This window comes from Solenopsis invicta, chromosome 4 (assembly GCF_016802725.1).
Source record: "Solenopsis invicta isolate M01_SB chromosome 4, UNIL_Sinv_3.0, whole genome shotgun sequence".
NCBI classification, from domain to species: Eukaryota; Metazoa; Arthropoda; class Insecta; order Hymenoptera; family Formicidae; genus Solenopsis; species Solenopsis invicta.
Genome location: NC_052667.1, coordinates 13352432 through 13369174, shown reverse-complemented (window position 1 = coordinate 13369174; position 16743 = coordinate 13352432). Strand labels below are relative to the sequence as shown.

The window sequence follows — 16743 nt, the reverse complement described above, 5'->3', positions numbered from 1 at the left end:
TAAAAAAATTGGGATCAAAATCCCAGGGTGACTCACCTGATCTTCTTCTTGTGAGAGAAGAGAATGATTGCAGTTACCATAATTCAACTGTAATTTATAGTGGTTTTCGGTGCAAACTATATATTATAATAATTCTGAATTATAATATTTTACCTTTTATGTATAGTTATACATCTATTATGTTTGTATGGTTCCAAATATTAGAAGTTTAAGAATGTTAAGAATTTTAATCATATAGTAAATTAAAACATCTTCTACTTGATTTCATTTTTAAGGGAATTCATCAGAAAAATTATTCTACTATAATAGAACATCGGTGAAAAATCTCATAATGCTCCGCCTTTTATACTATTTACGTGTTTTTTTTCTTACGAGAAAACGCCATAAAAGCCATCTAGTGACGGTTTTGTGTACTACGCAGAGAAAAAAGTATTTGTGACTATAATTGCATAATTAAGGAAATAATTATGAGAGATGCATCGGATAGTGATTTTTACCGGATAGCCGGATACCGCGATAGTATTTCCCAACTGTACATTACTTTACGTAACGTCTTCACAATTACGTGTTAAATTTAATTACATTAAATGAAAAACATCATTTTTTTAAATTGAAATATTATTTATCTTTAAAATATAAGCCATAATACAAAAGAAAATTCAACACACAGCTAATTAATTGAAACATTCAAATTATTTAGTTACGTCGCAGCGACGTGCACAAGACGTATCATATTTTCTGCGACTTTGTGATCAAAACGTTTCTGTTACGTTCGGTGCAGGCAGGGAAGTTATGGGTTACATTTTCATGGTACGGAGTTGATCCAATTTATTGGATTAAAAATATTATCAATCAAAATAAATATGTATAAACCCAAGGAACATACCAAGATCAACAGAAAATCAAAATGAGTTTATTTTGATCCGAAATGGTCAAAAATTTTCTGTGTGACGAAAAATTGACCATAACATACTGCTCAATGACTAAAGGTGCAAATTCATGAGACGCTGACAAACAGCGTTCGGCATCTTTACGTGACGTCACTAGACGCCACTTTAACTTTAGCGTCAAAAGAAAGAAGTTGGATTTTTCTAATTTCTAGCGTCAACAACAGTGCAGCGAGTTTTGTGCAATACAGTGCAATATAAACATTTTTATTATTAATTTAAAAGTAAAAAATTGTAATTATGAAAATAAAATCTTGTAGCCAGTTTACTAAAAAATGTAATATTATGATTTTCTATTAGTCGATATTTGTTTGATGGCTGATCTCCCTTCAGATTGGTCAGATGGCGCATGCTGTTTTTCCGGCATGCGGAGCCTCTCTGTTCAGATATATATGATTCAAGACTGTATTGTTGTTATGTATCTTTTTCGGACGTAATAATAAAAAGGAAGTATCTCTATCAAATCGTTGATGCTGACTGCACCCCTAAAATTGTCGTTACAACAATTTTGGCGACGAGGTGGAAAAAAAAAAATCTGACATATCGAACGAGATAAGGAAACAAATAAATAATCAACCATGGATCAGGCACAGTTTCAACAATTCTTATCCTTAATAAATCAGAGCCAGCAGCAGTTAATCACACGTGTATTATCCGCCCAACCTCAAGGGAACTCTCAGCAAGATACCCAACCTCTAATCAATACTACACTTTTACCGTCATTCGAAAATTTCGACGCCAAGAAGGAAAGCTTCAGGTACTATCGTCAACGATTTGAAAATTACTTACAAATCAAAGGTGTTGCATCAGACAAAGCACTATGTGCAAAAATGCTCTTAAATTCTATCGGTGCTACATACTATAATATGTTAGCAGCATTAGTAGCTCCTCAAATGCCCACAACGCTAGAATACCGAAATCTCGTAGAAGTCTTAGAAAAACACTTGTGTCCTAAAAAGAATATTTTAGTTGCACAACATCGATTTCTGTCAACGTATCAAAACGAAAATCAATTGTTAGCCAAATACACAGCACTTCTACGCCGGGACATTGCTGATTGTGAATTTATATCACCATGCGACTGTAAAGTTTCTATTGCAGAAATTTTCTTACGTGCACAGTTTATTAGAGGTATAAAAGATAATTCAATTCGTGAACAGCTACTTCAATCCAATGTCTCCACGTTCAAAGAAATTTCAGAGAAAGCCCTAGCACTGGAAGCTTCAAAAATCAACAGCCGTGAACTTTCAAAAAACCAGCCAGCCGTACATTCATTTAACACAGAAGACGTTAACAAAGTAATAAAGCAACAGAAATCCAGACGTGATACTTCAACATCAAGGAAAAGAAACAGCGAGAAAAATCCATCAAGACATAATCACCGACCCAGATCCAAATCAAGGATTGACTACAAGCGACTAGGTATCGAGGGATTATGTCTACGTTGCGGAAACAACAATCACTTAGCAAAAGATTGCCGAATAAAAATATCAACTTTAAAATGTACTGCATGTAGTAAGTCTGGCATTTATCAAAGGTGTGTATACGATCACTTCTTAATGCAAATAAATCAAACACAGAAGCTAATACAGAAACTAATTATACACAAGATGACATATCAACTTACGGAGTTAACCATATTATCGATATATACGGAAATCAAAATACAGAACGCAATAATTCCAAAAAGTATTTTGTTACAGTCAATATCGAAGGACAACCTCAAACTTTTGAAGTTGATTCAGGAGCAGGAGTTACATTACTTCCACGAAAAGAATTTGAAAAGCTTAAACTAAAAATCAACCCCCAAAAATCTACAATTGCATTCCGGTCATATACACAAAATGTATTTCTTCCAGATGGAGAAATTGAAGTCGAAGTTCGATATAAAGGAAAGGTATCACGCGAAAAACTATACGTTGTGTCGAATGAATTGGCACCACTCTTAGGACGTACATGGATTCGACATCTAGGCATAAATCTTCAAGAAATCGACAACGAAGAAAGGAACAACATCAACCATTCTCAGAATCAATTAATCAACAATATCGAAGATATAGTTAATCAATTTCCTGAAATTTTCGAAGAAAAGATAGGATGTGTACCAAAGGTCACAATTTCACTCCAATTGCGAGAAGGTGCAAAATCGATTTTTCATAAGGAAAGAGAAGTACCATATGCATTACGGGAAAAAGTCGAAAAGGAACTTGACGATCTTGAAGCAGCAGGTATCATTTCAAAAGTAAACTTGAGCGACTGGGGATCGCCTCTAGTAGTTATTCCAAAAGTCAATGGAGATGTTCGCTTGTGCGTAGATTACAAAATTGGAGTAAACCAGAGACTAGTATCTGCAAACTATCCAATTAGACGAATCGACGAAATATTAAATAGTCTCCGGGATTCACATTATTTTTGCCGTCTCGATTTATTCAAAGCATATTTACACTTGCAAGTCGACAGAAAAAGCAGTGAAATTCAAACTATTTCTATTCACCGAGGCACATATCGAATGAATAGGCTCTCATTTGGAATAAAAACAGCACCATCAGAATTCAACTGCATCATAGATCAAATTCTATCGGGCCTCAATAAAACTCTGGCATATTTTGATGACATTATTGTCCATGGATCTACCAAGGAAGAATGTCAACAAAATTTATATGCCTGTTTACAACGCTTAAAGGAATATGATCTACATCTTAATAAAAGCAAATGCTTATTCTTCCAAGAAGAAATTGAATACCTTGGGCACAATATTGGATTCAACAAAATTTCAAAATCTCCAAAGAAAATCGAAGCCATAATTAACATGCCGAGACCATCCAACGTTGGAGATGTACGCCGTTTCTTAGATATGGTAACCTATTATTCCAATTTTATTCCAAACGCATCAACAATTACATATCCATTAAGGAAATTACTCTTAAAAGATTCGAAATTCAAATGGAATAATAGCTGTGAAAATGCATTTATAAAACTTAAAAATGAAATTTCAAGCGATCAAGTACTAACACCATACGAACCAGAACTCCCTATAGTTATTACATGTGATGTTAGTCCTACAGGCATCGCAGGAGTTTTATCGCACATTATTGATGGCATCGAAAAACCGATTGCATTCGCATCTAGATCACTAACGTCCGAAGAAAGAAATTACAGTCAACTTGATCGTGAAGCGCTCGCAATCATTTTTGCAGTCAATCGATTCTTTATGTACGTGTATGGTCGCAAATTTAAACTAATAACTGATAATCGACCTCTCACTAGAATTTTTCACCAGAATAATAAATTACCAACTATGACCTCAGCTCGATTACTTAGATATGCATCATTTTTATCAGGATTTGACTACGAAGTCGAATATAAAAAGGGATCTGAAAATATCAATGTAGATTGTTTATCCAGAGCTCCAGTAGATCAAAAATATTATTCAACGGATATTGCCATCAATGAAGAAGTCCACCAACTATGTTATTTAACTATTTTCGAAATTTCATCTAAAAATATTACAGCCGAAAATATTATACAAGAAACCGATAAGGATGAAACTCTTTCAAAAATTAAAAGGAAACTACTCAGCGAAGAAGCCGATGACATCGAATATACTCTCGAAGCAGGAATATTATTCAAAGGACAACGCGTAGTTATCCCGAAAATCCTACAACCACAAATCCTCGAAGAATTGCATAAAACGAATGTTGGCATTACAAAAATGAAACAGCTAGCACGTCGTTATTGCATTTGGAAAGGAATCGATCGAGATATCGAACGAATAGTAAAATCATGCCAAAACTGCGCAGAAGTAAAAACCAGTCCGGCAAAAGCTCCATTACATCAATGGGAACAACCGACATCTAACTGGAACCGTATTCACATAGATTATGCAGGTCCATTCGAGAACCATTATTTTTTAGTAGTAGTAGATGCTCGATCTAAATGGGCTGAAATTCGAATCATCAAGGAAGCACCAACATCAGAAAAGACCATCGAACTTCTAAAAGATATTTTCTCAATCCACGGATTTCCTGATGTTATGGTCTCCGATAATGCAACAATATTTGTCAGTGAAATATTCAAGCAATTTTCTCGTGAAAGCGGTATCTTCCAAAAATTCATAGCGCCAGGACATCCTGCTACCAACGGACTCGCCGAAAGAAACATTCAAACACTAAAACAACGTCTCAAATCCATGAAAGATGAAAACCTAACATTAAACCAAAAGGTTCGAGAAATCTTATTTAGATACAGGGCTACTCCACTCGCATGCGGGAAGTCTCCAGCGGAACTTTATCTCCATCGTGCTATCCGGATTAAATTAGATGCTCTCAAACCATGCAAGAAGACGAGTAATTACCAGAAAATTCCAGGCACTCGCAGTTTATCAGTAGGAGAGAGAGTACAGGCACGATATTATACGAACTTAAAGCCTACATGGAAGTTTGGTACCGTCATCAGGAAGCTTGGTCAACTCCATTATCTTATCAAATTAGACGATGGGTACATTTTCAAAATACACATCGATCAATTACGCAGCACGGAAGTAAAAAAAAAAGAAGTTCGATTTGCACCAGATACTAAAGGAGGGGAAGAAGAGATCAAACCAGAAGAAAAATTCTTTGCGGAACTGGGTCACTATATGGAGTATTCGGAGCCAGCTCCACCAGCTTCAGTCGCCATTCTACCTGAAGATTCACCAGAAGGACCTCCTGTAGATCAACCAAGAACATTACCAAATACTGTTAGACGCAAGGCGCCATCACACTTAAACAACTACATTTTAAAATAATATTCCTCTTATTATTCCATGCTATTATCACATACTATTTAATTTTCAGAAGATATTCATGTTTTTCTTTTAAGTGTGGGAGAATTATTATGATTTTCTATTGGTCGATATTTGATTGATGGCTGATCTCCCTTCAGATTGGTCAGATGGCGCATGCTGCTTTTCCGGCATGCGGAGCCTCTCTGTTCAGATATATATGATTCAAGACTGTATTGTTGTTATGTATCTTTTTCGGACGTAATAATAAAAAGGAAGTATCTCTATCAAATCGTTGATGCTGACTGCACCCCTAAAATTGTCGTTACAACATGTAACTTTTAAGTTATGTTATAATATGAAAAGTTGTTCAATGTAATACTTTTTGGTGATAAGACGCTGGGACCGGAGATTCCGGAGGTGCCAGGTTCGAACCCTGGGTGGGGTGTTATTTTTTTGCAATAAATTTTTTTACAGTTTTTTCAGAGGGAATGGGTATATAGATGCAAATCAGCATTAATTATTATATTAAATTAATTAATTTAATAAAAATTGTGATATTACTAATTCTTATTCGACATGCTGTGTTACGACCCGAAAAAATTCGGCGCACATTCTGGTTGAATTCGTAAAAGTATATAAAATCACACAAATAAATATAGGCACTAAGATCTAGCTGCGACCAAAGAAGGGTTTCTTATTATCATTGTGTTGTTACACTATCGGTCCAAAAACATATCTCTATTGTGTAACGAAACGCCCCTCCACCTCGCGCGCACTGCCACTCCGCTCCGTCCACCCGAGCAAAACACCGGCAGACGCCACGTGCGCGACCGAGCTAACCTGCAGTCGCGATCATGGTGGAAGTATTACATGGTCGTGTCACCGCAACGCGCGCCGCCCGTGGCGTTCGGCAACGTTTCCACTCCGGGCCAGCCGACCGAACGCGCGGATTGGTCCACCCAACCGTGCGTTCGGATATATAAGCCGGCAGTGGGAACGCCGAGTTAGATCTTCCCGGTCTGACAGGTCGAGAATCCTCGACCGCAACTCCGACTCCCAAAAGGACGAGAATACTCGCCTCATCCAGACCCCTCGACGAGAATCCTCGTCGTCCCGGTTAGCTAAGGATCCACGGCTAACACCGAAATACCGAACACCGCTCCGCAACCAATCACGGCGAGCATCCTCGCCGCGCTCCGTAGCCGAGTATCCTCGGCGAATCACCGTCCACGAGGAGCATCCTCGTCGAGTCCGCAGACTAGGTGTCCCTGGCCAATCTCCTCCGTCCTCTCCCTCAGGGAAGACTCACTTGTAACCTAAAGCATCGTCAGGGCATCCGCGCTCTGACGATATCTTCGCCTCACTTTGCACGAGGCGGCTCGGGCGAGGCGCGGAATCGCCACCGCCGTTCCGATCCCGCGTTCCGCGGCTCCCCGATCACCCCGACACCGTATCCGTTTAAAACCACGCGATTAGTTTAAGTTAGAATTATCAGCGACTTTATCATTTTGTCCGTATTATCGCAGTTGTAATAATTTGATTCTTATTTTGTTTTTCTTTTCGGTTCTCACTTAACGTTTTGTGACTCCGCGCGGCACCGTACATTTTTCGTTACCAGAGCTAGCATTTCGGACCGCTCAGAGGCGATTCGTCGTCGCGACCACCGAGAACCAATCGCGTCCCCGCTTAGGCTAAGTCCACTTGTCGCGAGGCGTTCAAGTCAACAAACTATCTGACTACATGTAACTACAAAGTCTTGAATAAAGATCTAGTGTTTTGTCGTCTAATTCCGAGTGCGATTACTCTACCGAACCCGGCCAATCCGGCAAGCTTATCCGCAACCGTATCCTGAATCCTACCGCACCGCACGAAAACCACCAGCGTTATAATTGTAATATTTTTTATAATTTTATATATTTTTCCAAGAAATTTAAAATTGTTCACACTTGTGGGATATGTGAGGAAATATGTGAAGCTAAAAATTTAAAAAATCATTCTTGTTTAGAAGACTATAACTATCTGATAGACGAAAATGCTTTATATTTTTATCCAATATTAAATAAATTGACTTAAATTTTATTGCATTTTAACAAACATAATTATATATTTTAATATAGTATCAATTATTGTTGCCTAATATAATATTAATTATTGTAGATGATGATACTACAATTATTCGACGTAGTGCAATTAATAATCAGGAAAAAATTCTGGCAGAATCATTTCAACAAGGTAAGTTAAACCTAAGCCTAAACAAACAAAAATATCATTAGTGTATTAACATTCTTTAAAGTTCAATAATTACATTTTTTATTTCATTAACTTTTTATTTTAATTATTTGCTGTCTCTCAAATATTTTTATATGAAAATAATTTATGTTAGTAACTACATAAGCAGCTACAAATAAAATTCAGCATACAGAAAAACATCAAAATTTAATTTTGATGACGAAGAAACTTTGATACTTGAAATACAAAGTAGGTCTACATTGTGGAATTATGCATTACCATTAAAAGAGAGAAATGGAAAAATTAAAAAGTAATTATAGGAAAAAATTGCACAAATTTTCAACGGTAAGAAAAAATTTACGACCTTTTTTTAAAAAGTACAAAGTAAAAAAATGATTTTTGGTGAATAACATGTTTGTCACAGAAAAATTTAATACAAACAAACTAAAATTAAAATTTAAAAGTCTTCATGATACGTTCAAAAAAATTATACACTCTGAGCATCAAGCAAGTGGGTCTGTCCGGAAAGATGTTTCGACGAATTGGCCACATTATCACTCTATGCAGTATCTTCGTGATTCTTGTTTACATAAAACGTAAATTTTTATTTTAATATATGTTTGTAAGTATACAAATAACAAATGAGTATATTTACATAAAACGTAAATTTTTATTTTAATATATGTTTGTAAGTATACAAATAACAATTAATATATAAAATAATACATAAAATAATTTATATACATAATTTTTAGGACAATATCTAACATCGAAATTGAAGAAAGGAGATGTCTATAAAGCTAGCCCATCAGCATGGGCACAATTACATGAAACGTACAGAGGATTTAGTGCTCTTTATGTGCTAATTAATTGCTCTAATCGCAATTTTTGTGCTCTAGCCGTTCAGCCAGAAATTATTAGTAATAACGGATTCTAACTCAGAGATCTCAGGGGGAGTGCGGGGAAAGGGGGCAATTTTTTGCGCCGTGTGGAGGGACTTAACCGGAGATAAGGTCACGCGGGTGGACCAAACCGGGTGAGGGTGGGGCGAGGGAGGATTTAACCGGGGATACGTGGGTTAACCTAACCGGGGGAAGGATGATATCCGGTGTAATTCTGCGTAATCAATCCGTTTGTTTTCTGTTCCTGAACTCTCTAAATAAGTGTACACTTAAAATGAAATAGATAGATGTTTCAAAGTTAGCGAAAGCAAGAAGGAACGTTCCAGTGCAGTCTAGTGCAGGAATAGAAAACAAGCCTAATGTTTAAATAAACAGTGACAACGATTAAATAGAGTTAGCGATAATCGTCGCCAATGTTTAAATAAATAAGGACTATGTTCTTGGCCGATGTTTAAATAAACCTGACATCTTTGAAATGTACCGCGTGGAAGCAACTGACCATTTATTGTAAACCTAGACCATGTACTTGTCCCTCTGTTTACATAAACATAATAAATCACACCGCGGGAGGGGGGGTGGTATGACTGTACTTTTGAAAGCGGTGGTTTCTTTCAATGTCTGTCATCACCAGGGGGTGGAGGAGAATAAGACTAGCGATACGATGGCGAATATTTTGTGGAGTGTGTGCGGCTATTTTCGCGGGACCGCCGCCGCCGCCGCCACTGCTCGTTCTCCTTTAATAATTTTTGGTCAAGGTGGATGCAAGAGAAAGAGAAGCGCCGAACAGCTCCTTCGGCTTCTAATGATGCGTTAAGATAATATTTAGATTTGTTTATGTTACGTGAGCTTTCTGTCGTGCGCGGTTGTCGCCTAGTGGCATGTCGAATCTTGCAAGATATCTCTCTTTTAGTAAAGTTCGCTATTCCGTGCGCGATCTCTCTCGCTCGCTCGTTTGCTACTCCATGCGCGATATCTCGTTCGCTTGCGCATGCGCTCTCCCATCCTGTTGCAGTTTGCCCAAGGAGGAATTTTCGTGGTGTGTGGAGGGGATGCGCGCAGTCTAACGCGGGGTTCGCTGGCGCGATCCGCCACCCGCCGCCGGCACCTGCCATCCTTCACCACCACCCACCGCCGCTGCCACCCGCTCACGCATGCGCTCTCCCGTCCTTGCTACATGGAAAAAAAATGACTTAGAAGTAGTAACTAAATATCAGTAGCTAGTTTGATATTTTCTATCAATGCTAAAAATTGACTATTAAAGATAAAATATATTTGCTGCAAAATACAGTTTTATTAGCTAAAATAAAATGTGTGTTTTAATACGTGTAGCTAAAAAAGTGGCAGCTATTCCTCAATATCTTAGTCCCGATCTACAATTAATGTTGCAAGCCTTAAATTGTAAAAATTGACCAGTCGATTATTCTCCTCATATTCAACTATGATTGGTCAATTTCTTATGGCTTAAGGCTTACTACTATTGTAGAGAGGGACTTAGGGGCATGAAACTTTATACGCATTCACTAAACATTATTTGGTTCTGGCAGCAAATATTTCTTGTAACTGTAACTGCTAATTTTAATAACTAATAAATTTAGCTCCGGCAGCAACGATATTAGCTGTCCCTATTTTAAAAACACATCTTAGTTGCTACAATTAAATTTTAGCTTTGTTGGCTAATCTTTTCTCTGCGTGTAGACGCTTCACATCGAGCAGGCAATGACGCTCACGGCAACGAGATGTTATTCATCGTGGAAGAACTTCGTGAAGCAGGCATAATTATAAATTAAATCGCATACCCACGAGTTAGACGAGAGGTTGACTTTGTTTGAGAAGGACGTGCGAACATTGCGATAAACGACAAAATGAGCGGCAATGAACGTCGAAAAGACGGTTGTGAACGTCTAACGAATGACTTTGAACGATTCTTAAATAAAAATCGGACGGTTCCAGAACGGTTGTCAGACAATTATCGATCGGCTCAGGATCGCTATAAAAAGACACAAGAACGAATGAAGGATGGTTATCAAATGGCCATAGATCAAGTCAAGAATGAGTATAAAAAATTATCTAATCGACAGAAACCGGAAGACAAACAATAGTTATTAAAGAAAGACAGAAAATACTAATAAACGGAGAAAAAAGATAACGTTTTGACAATTAACGTTTTTTTTTTAAAGTAGAGGAAACTTTGCAATTTTGGCATTATAAATTACATCACGTAACTGCTAAACAAGTCAGTCGTAGTACAATTTGTTTACGCGTCGAAATATGAGTTTCTCGAAGAAAACAATAAGCTCCGCGAGGCGACAAATCGTCGAAGAATTACACGCGCCAGCTAGACGCAATTTTCCTAGAAGACGCGTTATAATCAAAGGATTCGACGATCTGTGGTAAGCTGATATCGTCGAGATGTGTTTCTATTCAAAGTATAATAGAGATCATAATTACATACTTACCATCATCGATGCGTTGAGTAAATACGCCTGGGCAGTACCGTTCAAAAGCAAGGCCGGGCGCGAGACGGCTGATGTAATCGCCAAGATAATTCGAGAAAGAGGGAGATGTCCGAAAAATTTGCAAACTGATATAGGCAAGAAGTTTTACAACGCCAATGTGCAGAAACTCTTAAAAAAACATGACATTAATCATTATTCTACATACTCAGTTTTAAAAGCATCTATAATAGAGAGGTGGAATCGCACACTTAAAAACAATATGTGGCATATGTTTACACTTAATGAGTCGCACAAGTCGACGAACTGCCGCGCCTGGTGTCGGATTACAACAAGCGTTATCACCGCACTATCGGCATGCGACCAGTTGACGTTAATTCGGAAGTAGCTGAAAAACTCCTAGGCACAGTATAGGGTGTAAAAGTATGGAACCGGAATATCCCTATAGATAGTGCTAGCCATCAGTTTAGGGATCGTAAGACCGCTTCTGCAGCGCCATCATCTTCCTCTAACAGCTGATGAAGATTTTCAACACACAACAACCCAAGTTCCATACACCGGTAGATTTTTCTATAACCTTAAACATGTCGAATTTTGTACCTACAATCTACGATTTGCGGACAGCATCGGTTTTCTGTTATCATTTGAAGAAAACTGCTGCAGAATTGCATCGAATACTTGTCGGAACTTACGGTGAATATGCTTTTGGTAAAACACAGTGTTTCGAGTGATTCAAAAAATTCAAAAGTGGTGATTTTGACGTGAGAAACAAAGAGCGTGGGAAACCACCGAAAAAGTTCGCAGAGAACGAATTGCAAGCCTTATTAGATGGAGACCCACATAGAACAAAACCTCCGATGGACGTCAGCCGTGGAGTTTTGGACGTCCATAAAGCCCGTATCAGACTACGCATTGAAGATTGAGATTGAAGATTAAAGATTGAAATTTGACCAATCAAAACAAGGAAATTTTAACTCCTTTTATTTTGATTGGCCAAAGCTTAATCTTTAATCTTCAATCTTCAATTTTCAATTGCATATTCTGATACGGGCTTTAGATGTTACGTGGATCATTAATAAAGGGTTCATAGAGCCTTAGTGGATGACAAACCGACGTTACATGAATCATTAGTAGATGTTTTATGGAGTCTCGGCAGATGTTACATGGATTATTAATGGACGTCTGCCGTGGAGATTTGAACCTTCCAGTGAACCTCCAATGGACGTCCAATGAATGGCCACTACGCATCCACAGTTCCGCACTGCGCACGTCTATTGGACGTCCATTAGACGTTACATAGATTATTAATAAAGGGTTCATGGAGCCTTAAGGGCCTCGCACATGAAATACATAACATAACATAAGCACAACATAAGACCGATAGACCAATGAGTATCCAGCATAAAGTCGCCATATTGATTTACATAAGATTCCCATTGGTCCAGAGGCCTTATGCTACGCTTATGCTCTGTTATGCATTTCATGTGCGAGGCCCTTTAGTGGATGACGAACCGTTAGTAAAGACTTTATAGAGTTTCGAAAGATGTCACATGGATTATTATTGGATGGGTGACACTCTTTTGGACACAGCACGATTGGACACCAACCAATCATCTTGACTTATCTAACCAAACCAACGGAAAAACTCTAGGCATCGGCCGCTGTGAGTGGTGGTGTCCAATCGTGCGGTGTCCAATCGTGCGCACCCCTTATTGGACATCTGCCGTGGAGGTTCGGACCTTCCAGTGGACGTCTATTAGACGTTACGTGAATCATTAATAAAAGGTTCGTGGAGCCTTGCTAGATGATAATCGATGTCACATGGAACACTAATAGAAGCTTTATGGAACCTCGGTGGATAGCAAACAAACATTACGTAGATTATTAATAGACAGTTTATAGAACCTCGATGGACGACAAACCGATATTACGTGGACTAATAATAGAGGAATTTAACTTATTGAAAGCTTTTCAAAATTTGATAGAGATAATAAAAAAATGTATGCATTAAAATAGCAGACATATTTCTTAATCTATTTGTTAATATTGTGTATTTGAAAATATTTCTTAATTGTTTACAAAAATTTTTGCATTTAAATATTACTATGTATTAGTACTTACTAAAAATCATTTTTATTAGTTTCAATTTATGTAGTGGTTCCTTTCCGCAACGGCCTTCCCAATTATATTTCTCCGCCGATTTATTGGTGAATAACTTATACAACGTCTTTTTTACGGCATCAGTGACGTTAGTTCCTCCGATGGATTTGATATATGCTCAATATAAAATAAGAAACATACAATAAATGAAACATTATAATAAACTTTTTGTCTTGTTGGATAATATTTTATGGAAAAGTTTACTTAAAATTGATTGTACAATGCACTTTATAAACCTGAATAATTGCGAAATATGCTATACAGCCTTAGCCAAAATGATTAGGCACCTATACTTTTTTTGTTAATCTGGAATTATTTTATTTCTATATTTCATATTGATTACTGATATTTATACGTAAGTTTAAAAGGTTTTTGAAACAAAGGTTTACATTTTAATTTAAATCTTTTCAGTTAAAAAATATTTAAAACCTTATAAGGTGTCTAATATTTTTGATCAAATCTGTACATATATTCAATTACTAGAAAATCATTTTACATAATTATGTCTTTTGTTATAATTTTTAGACTGTATTTATGATATAAATTTGTATGCATTAACTTACTATTGCAACATTATCTTAGGAATTATGAAGTTTCAAGATTTCCTCCACCTCCATTAATTGTTCAGCAGTTTACAACAGAAATCAGTCTTCAACGCTTTCACAAGAATTCTCTAGGTTCTTGGCTTCTGTTTCTGAATTTGTCCTTTTCACCAAAAAAACCAATATACTAAGCGTTTGCCGCATATTGTATTTTATGATCGCTATTACTCTTGTCAGTCTCTTTAAATGATTTACTGTAAGTATAAATACTATAATTTAAGAAACAAATAAAATACATATACTATATATACACAATTTTAATATAGAAATTAGCAGTATCACGTTGCGTTAAATACAAAAAAAAACAGAAATGTTTATTGCGATATACTATAAAATATTTTTTTTATCCAAAATAAAATACAAATTCTTAAACATTTTAATTTAAAGTTTCTATTTTAATATACTACATTTGTTATTATTATTATTATTATTAGTTTTCGCGTATTTATTATTAAAGTTATATAATATTATAAAAAGTAATTTAAAAACATTAAAGTAATATTACAACAGTATAGTAACGATAATAAATTCTATGTAAAAAATTTGAGAAATAATCTATAGAAAATAAATAATTAAAAAAATAAGAGTTTGATATCTATTATTTTTAAATTTATCAGATATTTTTACGTTTAATTAAAGATTTCAAAAATACTGAGTTTTTGTTTGGACAAACGCATAATAGATAGTTAGTGAAATACAAAGACAAACTTATCTCTGTATTACAATTATAACATTCATAACACTGTAATACAGAGACAAGTTTATTTGATAAAAATTTATATCTGTTAATATTTGTTAAAAAAAATTATGTAATTCTAAAAATATGATACATAAATTCATTGGATGGTGAATATTTACTTACCAATTGCATCTTATGAAGACTTATCCAACTTATCATTTTTTTTTTTCTTGTAATCTCTCTTCGTCTTGCATATGGCCGATCTCATCCGTTTTATCCACATGCCGATTTGGTATATCCTCTTCATTTTCCAGTTTATGGTGTACAGTACTATTGTGTCTTTCTTCACTTCTTGAATACGAAGAATTATGATCTCGAGATTCGTGTTCAAACCTTTTTTGATTTGCTGTACGTTTCTGCGGAAGAATTCTGAGAACATTTAATCGTGGATAAACTTCCAGATTCATTTTCATTGTACGGTCATTGACCTTTCAATACAAAATAAAATGTAAATTAAAAAATGAAAAATATAAATTTTACGTATACATATATGTAATATAAACATAACAAATTAAAAGTGTACTTACGTTTTGCAGGAGGACGTGGAGGACGTGATAAAATAATTTCTCTAGATGATTCTTCCTTGCTTTCGGACGAGAGCATAGCCATTTTTGCTCTTAATTTTCTCGCTTCTTTGGTTCTTCTTTCTTTGTCGGTATTTGATGTATCAAGGGCTTGTTTGGCTTTCTCATCGGCTTTACATAAAGATGCTGAAAATATTTCAAATATTATTAGTAAAATATTATGAAAAAACGTAAATTATTTGATTTCAATACTTGCCAAAAATCCAATCAATTTTAACGGAAGACCAATTAGAAGTTGGAATTTCTTCTTTTTCAATTGCCTTCCGAATTTTTAAATCCGTTTTATAATGTGAGGGATACTTGCATACATCGTCACTTTGTAGTAGATTTTGGTATTACTTGGATACCATCGTAGAATTCTGCGACGATAAATCCTTGATTCTTTGAATTCGACATCTTCCGCCTGAAACTTTTGAACATATTTTCCCGAGTATCGTATTGTAAACATATATACATCCGCACAAAAATTTATTTAGATATGATACATATCTCGTTATATATATAAATTTTTTTAGAAGAAAATTATGAAACGCAGTACGCAATATATTATAAACTATATTACTATTCTTTACATATGGTAATTTTACAAATTTTTTACTAATTTTATGCAAAGGCCAAACTTAAAGAGCAGATAACTGACTGACTTTAAAAATATCAAAATTGACAGAACTGCATGGATAATTGTAAAGTTCCTCAACAACTTTAAATTTACGATCTACTGCAATATAATTACCTTCAATCAATGTTGCAACGTTTTTTAAACAGACGATATCATTCTCTATGAGACAACAATTATCAGGAGATTTAATTGAAGTAACAAATTGAGGAAATTCAATCTTCGAAAATTGTGGACTGAAACAACCCGATATCAATGGTCCTTTTTCGTGAGGAATCTTTACGTTAATTTTTGAAACGTTTATATTGTCAGAGTTTATGTTACAAAAACTCATGTCCTCATAAAGATTTCTAATTTGCTCTAATGGTTTATCCGATTTTCTTAAAATAGATTTCAATTTTTTCATAAAATTTTCAAACAAGAAGGCACTAAAAGTGTCTAATTATCCAAATTGTTTTACGCAATCAGCTATATGTAAAAGACCGTGAATATTATGGGACGCAAATTCAGGTCCCTAAATTTTAGTAAAGCATTCAACAAAACGTTTTAATAATTTATCTGCATATTTTATGTGTTTGACTGTACTTTTCTGATATAAAATACAAACAGCAACGTGCAAAGTGAGAAAATTGGAGAAAATAACAGAATTTAATTCTTTTCGTATTATTACAAGATCGGTATATAATAAAAATTGTCTTAATTCAGTTGCTTTCCACTGTGCAAAATCTTGTATTTCTCGTGGTCTT

At 35.6% G+C, this 16743-nt stretch overlaps 1 protein-coding gene and 1 long non-coding RNA gene across 6 annotated transcripts; one reads left to right on the top strand and one right to left on the bottom strand.

Annotated features, from left to right (window-relative positions):
- The first annotated feature begins 1525 nt into the window (after positions 1 to 1525).
- On the top strand, positions 1526 to 5733 carry LOC120357593 (uncharacterized protein K02A2.6-like). The gene is made up of 2 exons (XM_039448427.1): positions 1526 to 2462; positions 2651 to 5733. Exons 1-2 carry the CDS (start codon positions 1526 to 1528, stop codon positions 5731 to 5733), a joined length of 4020 nt encoding a protein of 1339 aa, XP_039304361.1.
- A 2903-nt stretch (positions 5734 to 8636) lies between these two features.
- LOC105205503 lies at positions 8637 to 15507 on the bottom strand. 5 transcript variants are annotated; one of them, XR_005574526.1, is made up of 7 exons: positions 15325 to 15507; positions 14921 to 15166; positions 14020 to 14252; positions 13418 to 13573; positions 11576 to 11873; positions 11300 to 11467; positions 8637 to 10013 (listed from the first exon to the last, which is right to left on the bottom strand). It is a non-coding gene; the product is annotated as an uncharacterized LOC105205503 (long non-coding RNA). The 5 variants fall into 5 exon arrangements; XR_005574525.1 differs by having other exon boundaries at positions 11300 to 11873; XR_005574528.1 differs by lacking the exon at positions 11576 to 11873 and having other exon boundaries at positions 8639 to 10013.
- Positions 15508 to 16743: the final 1236 nt, after the last annotated feature.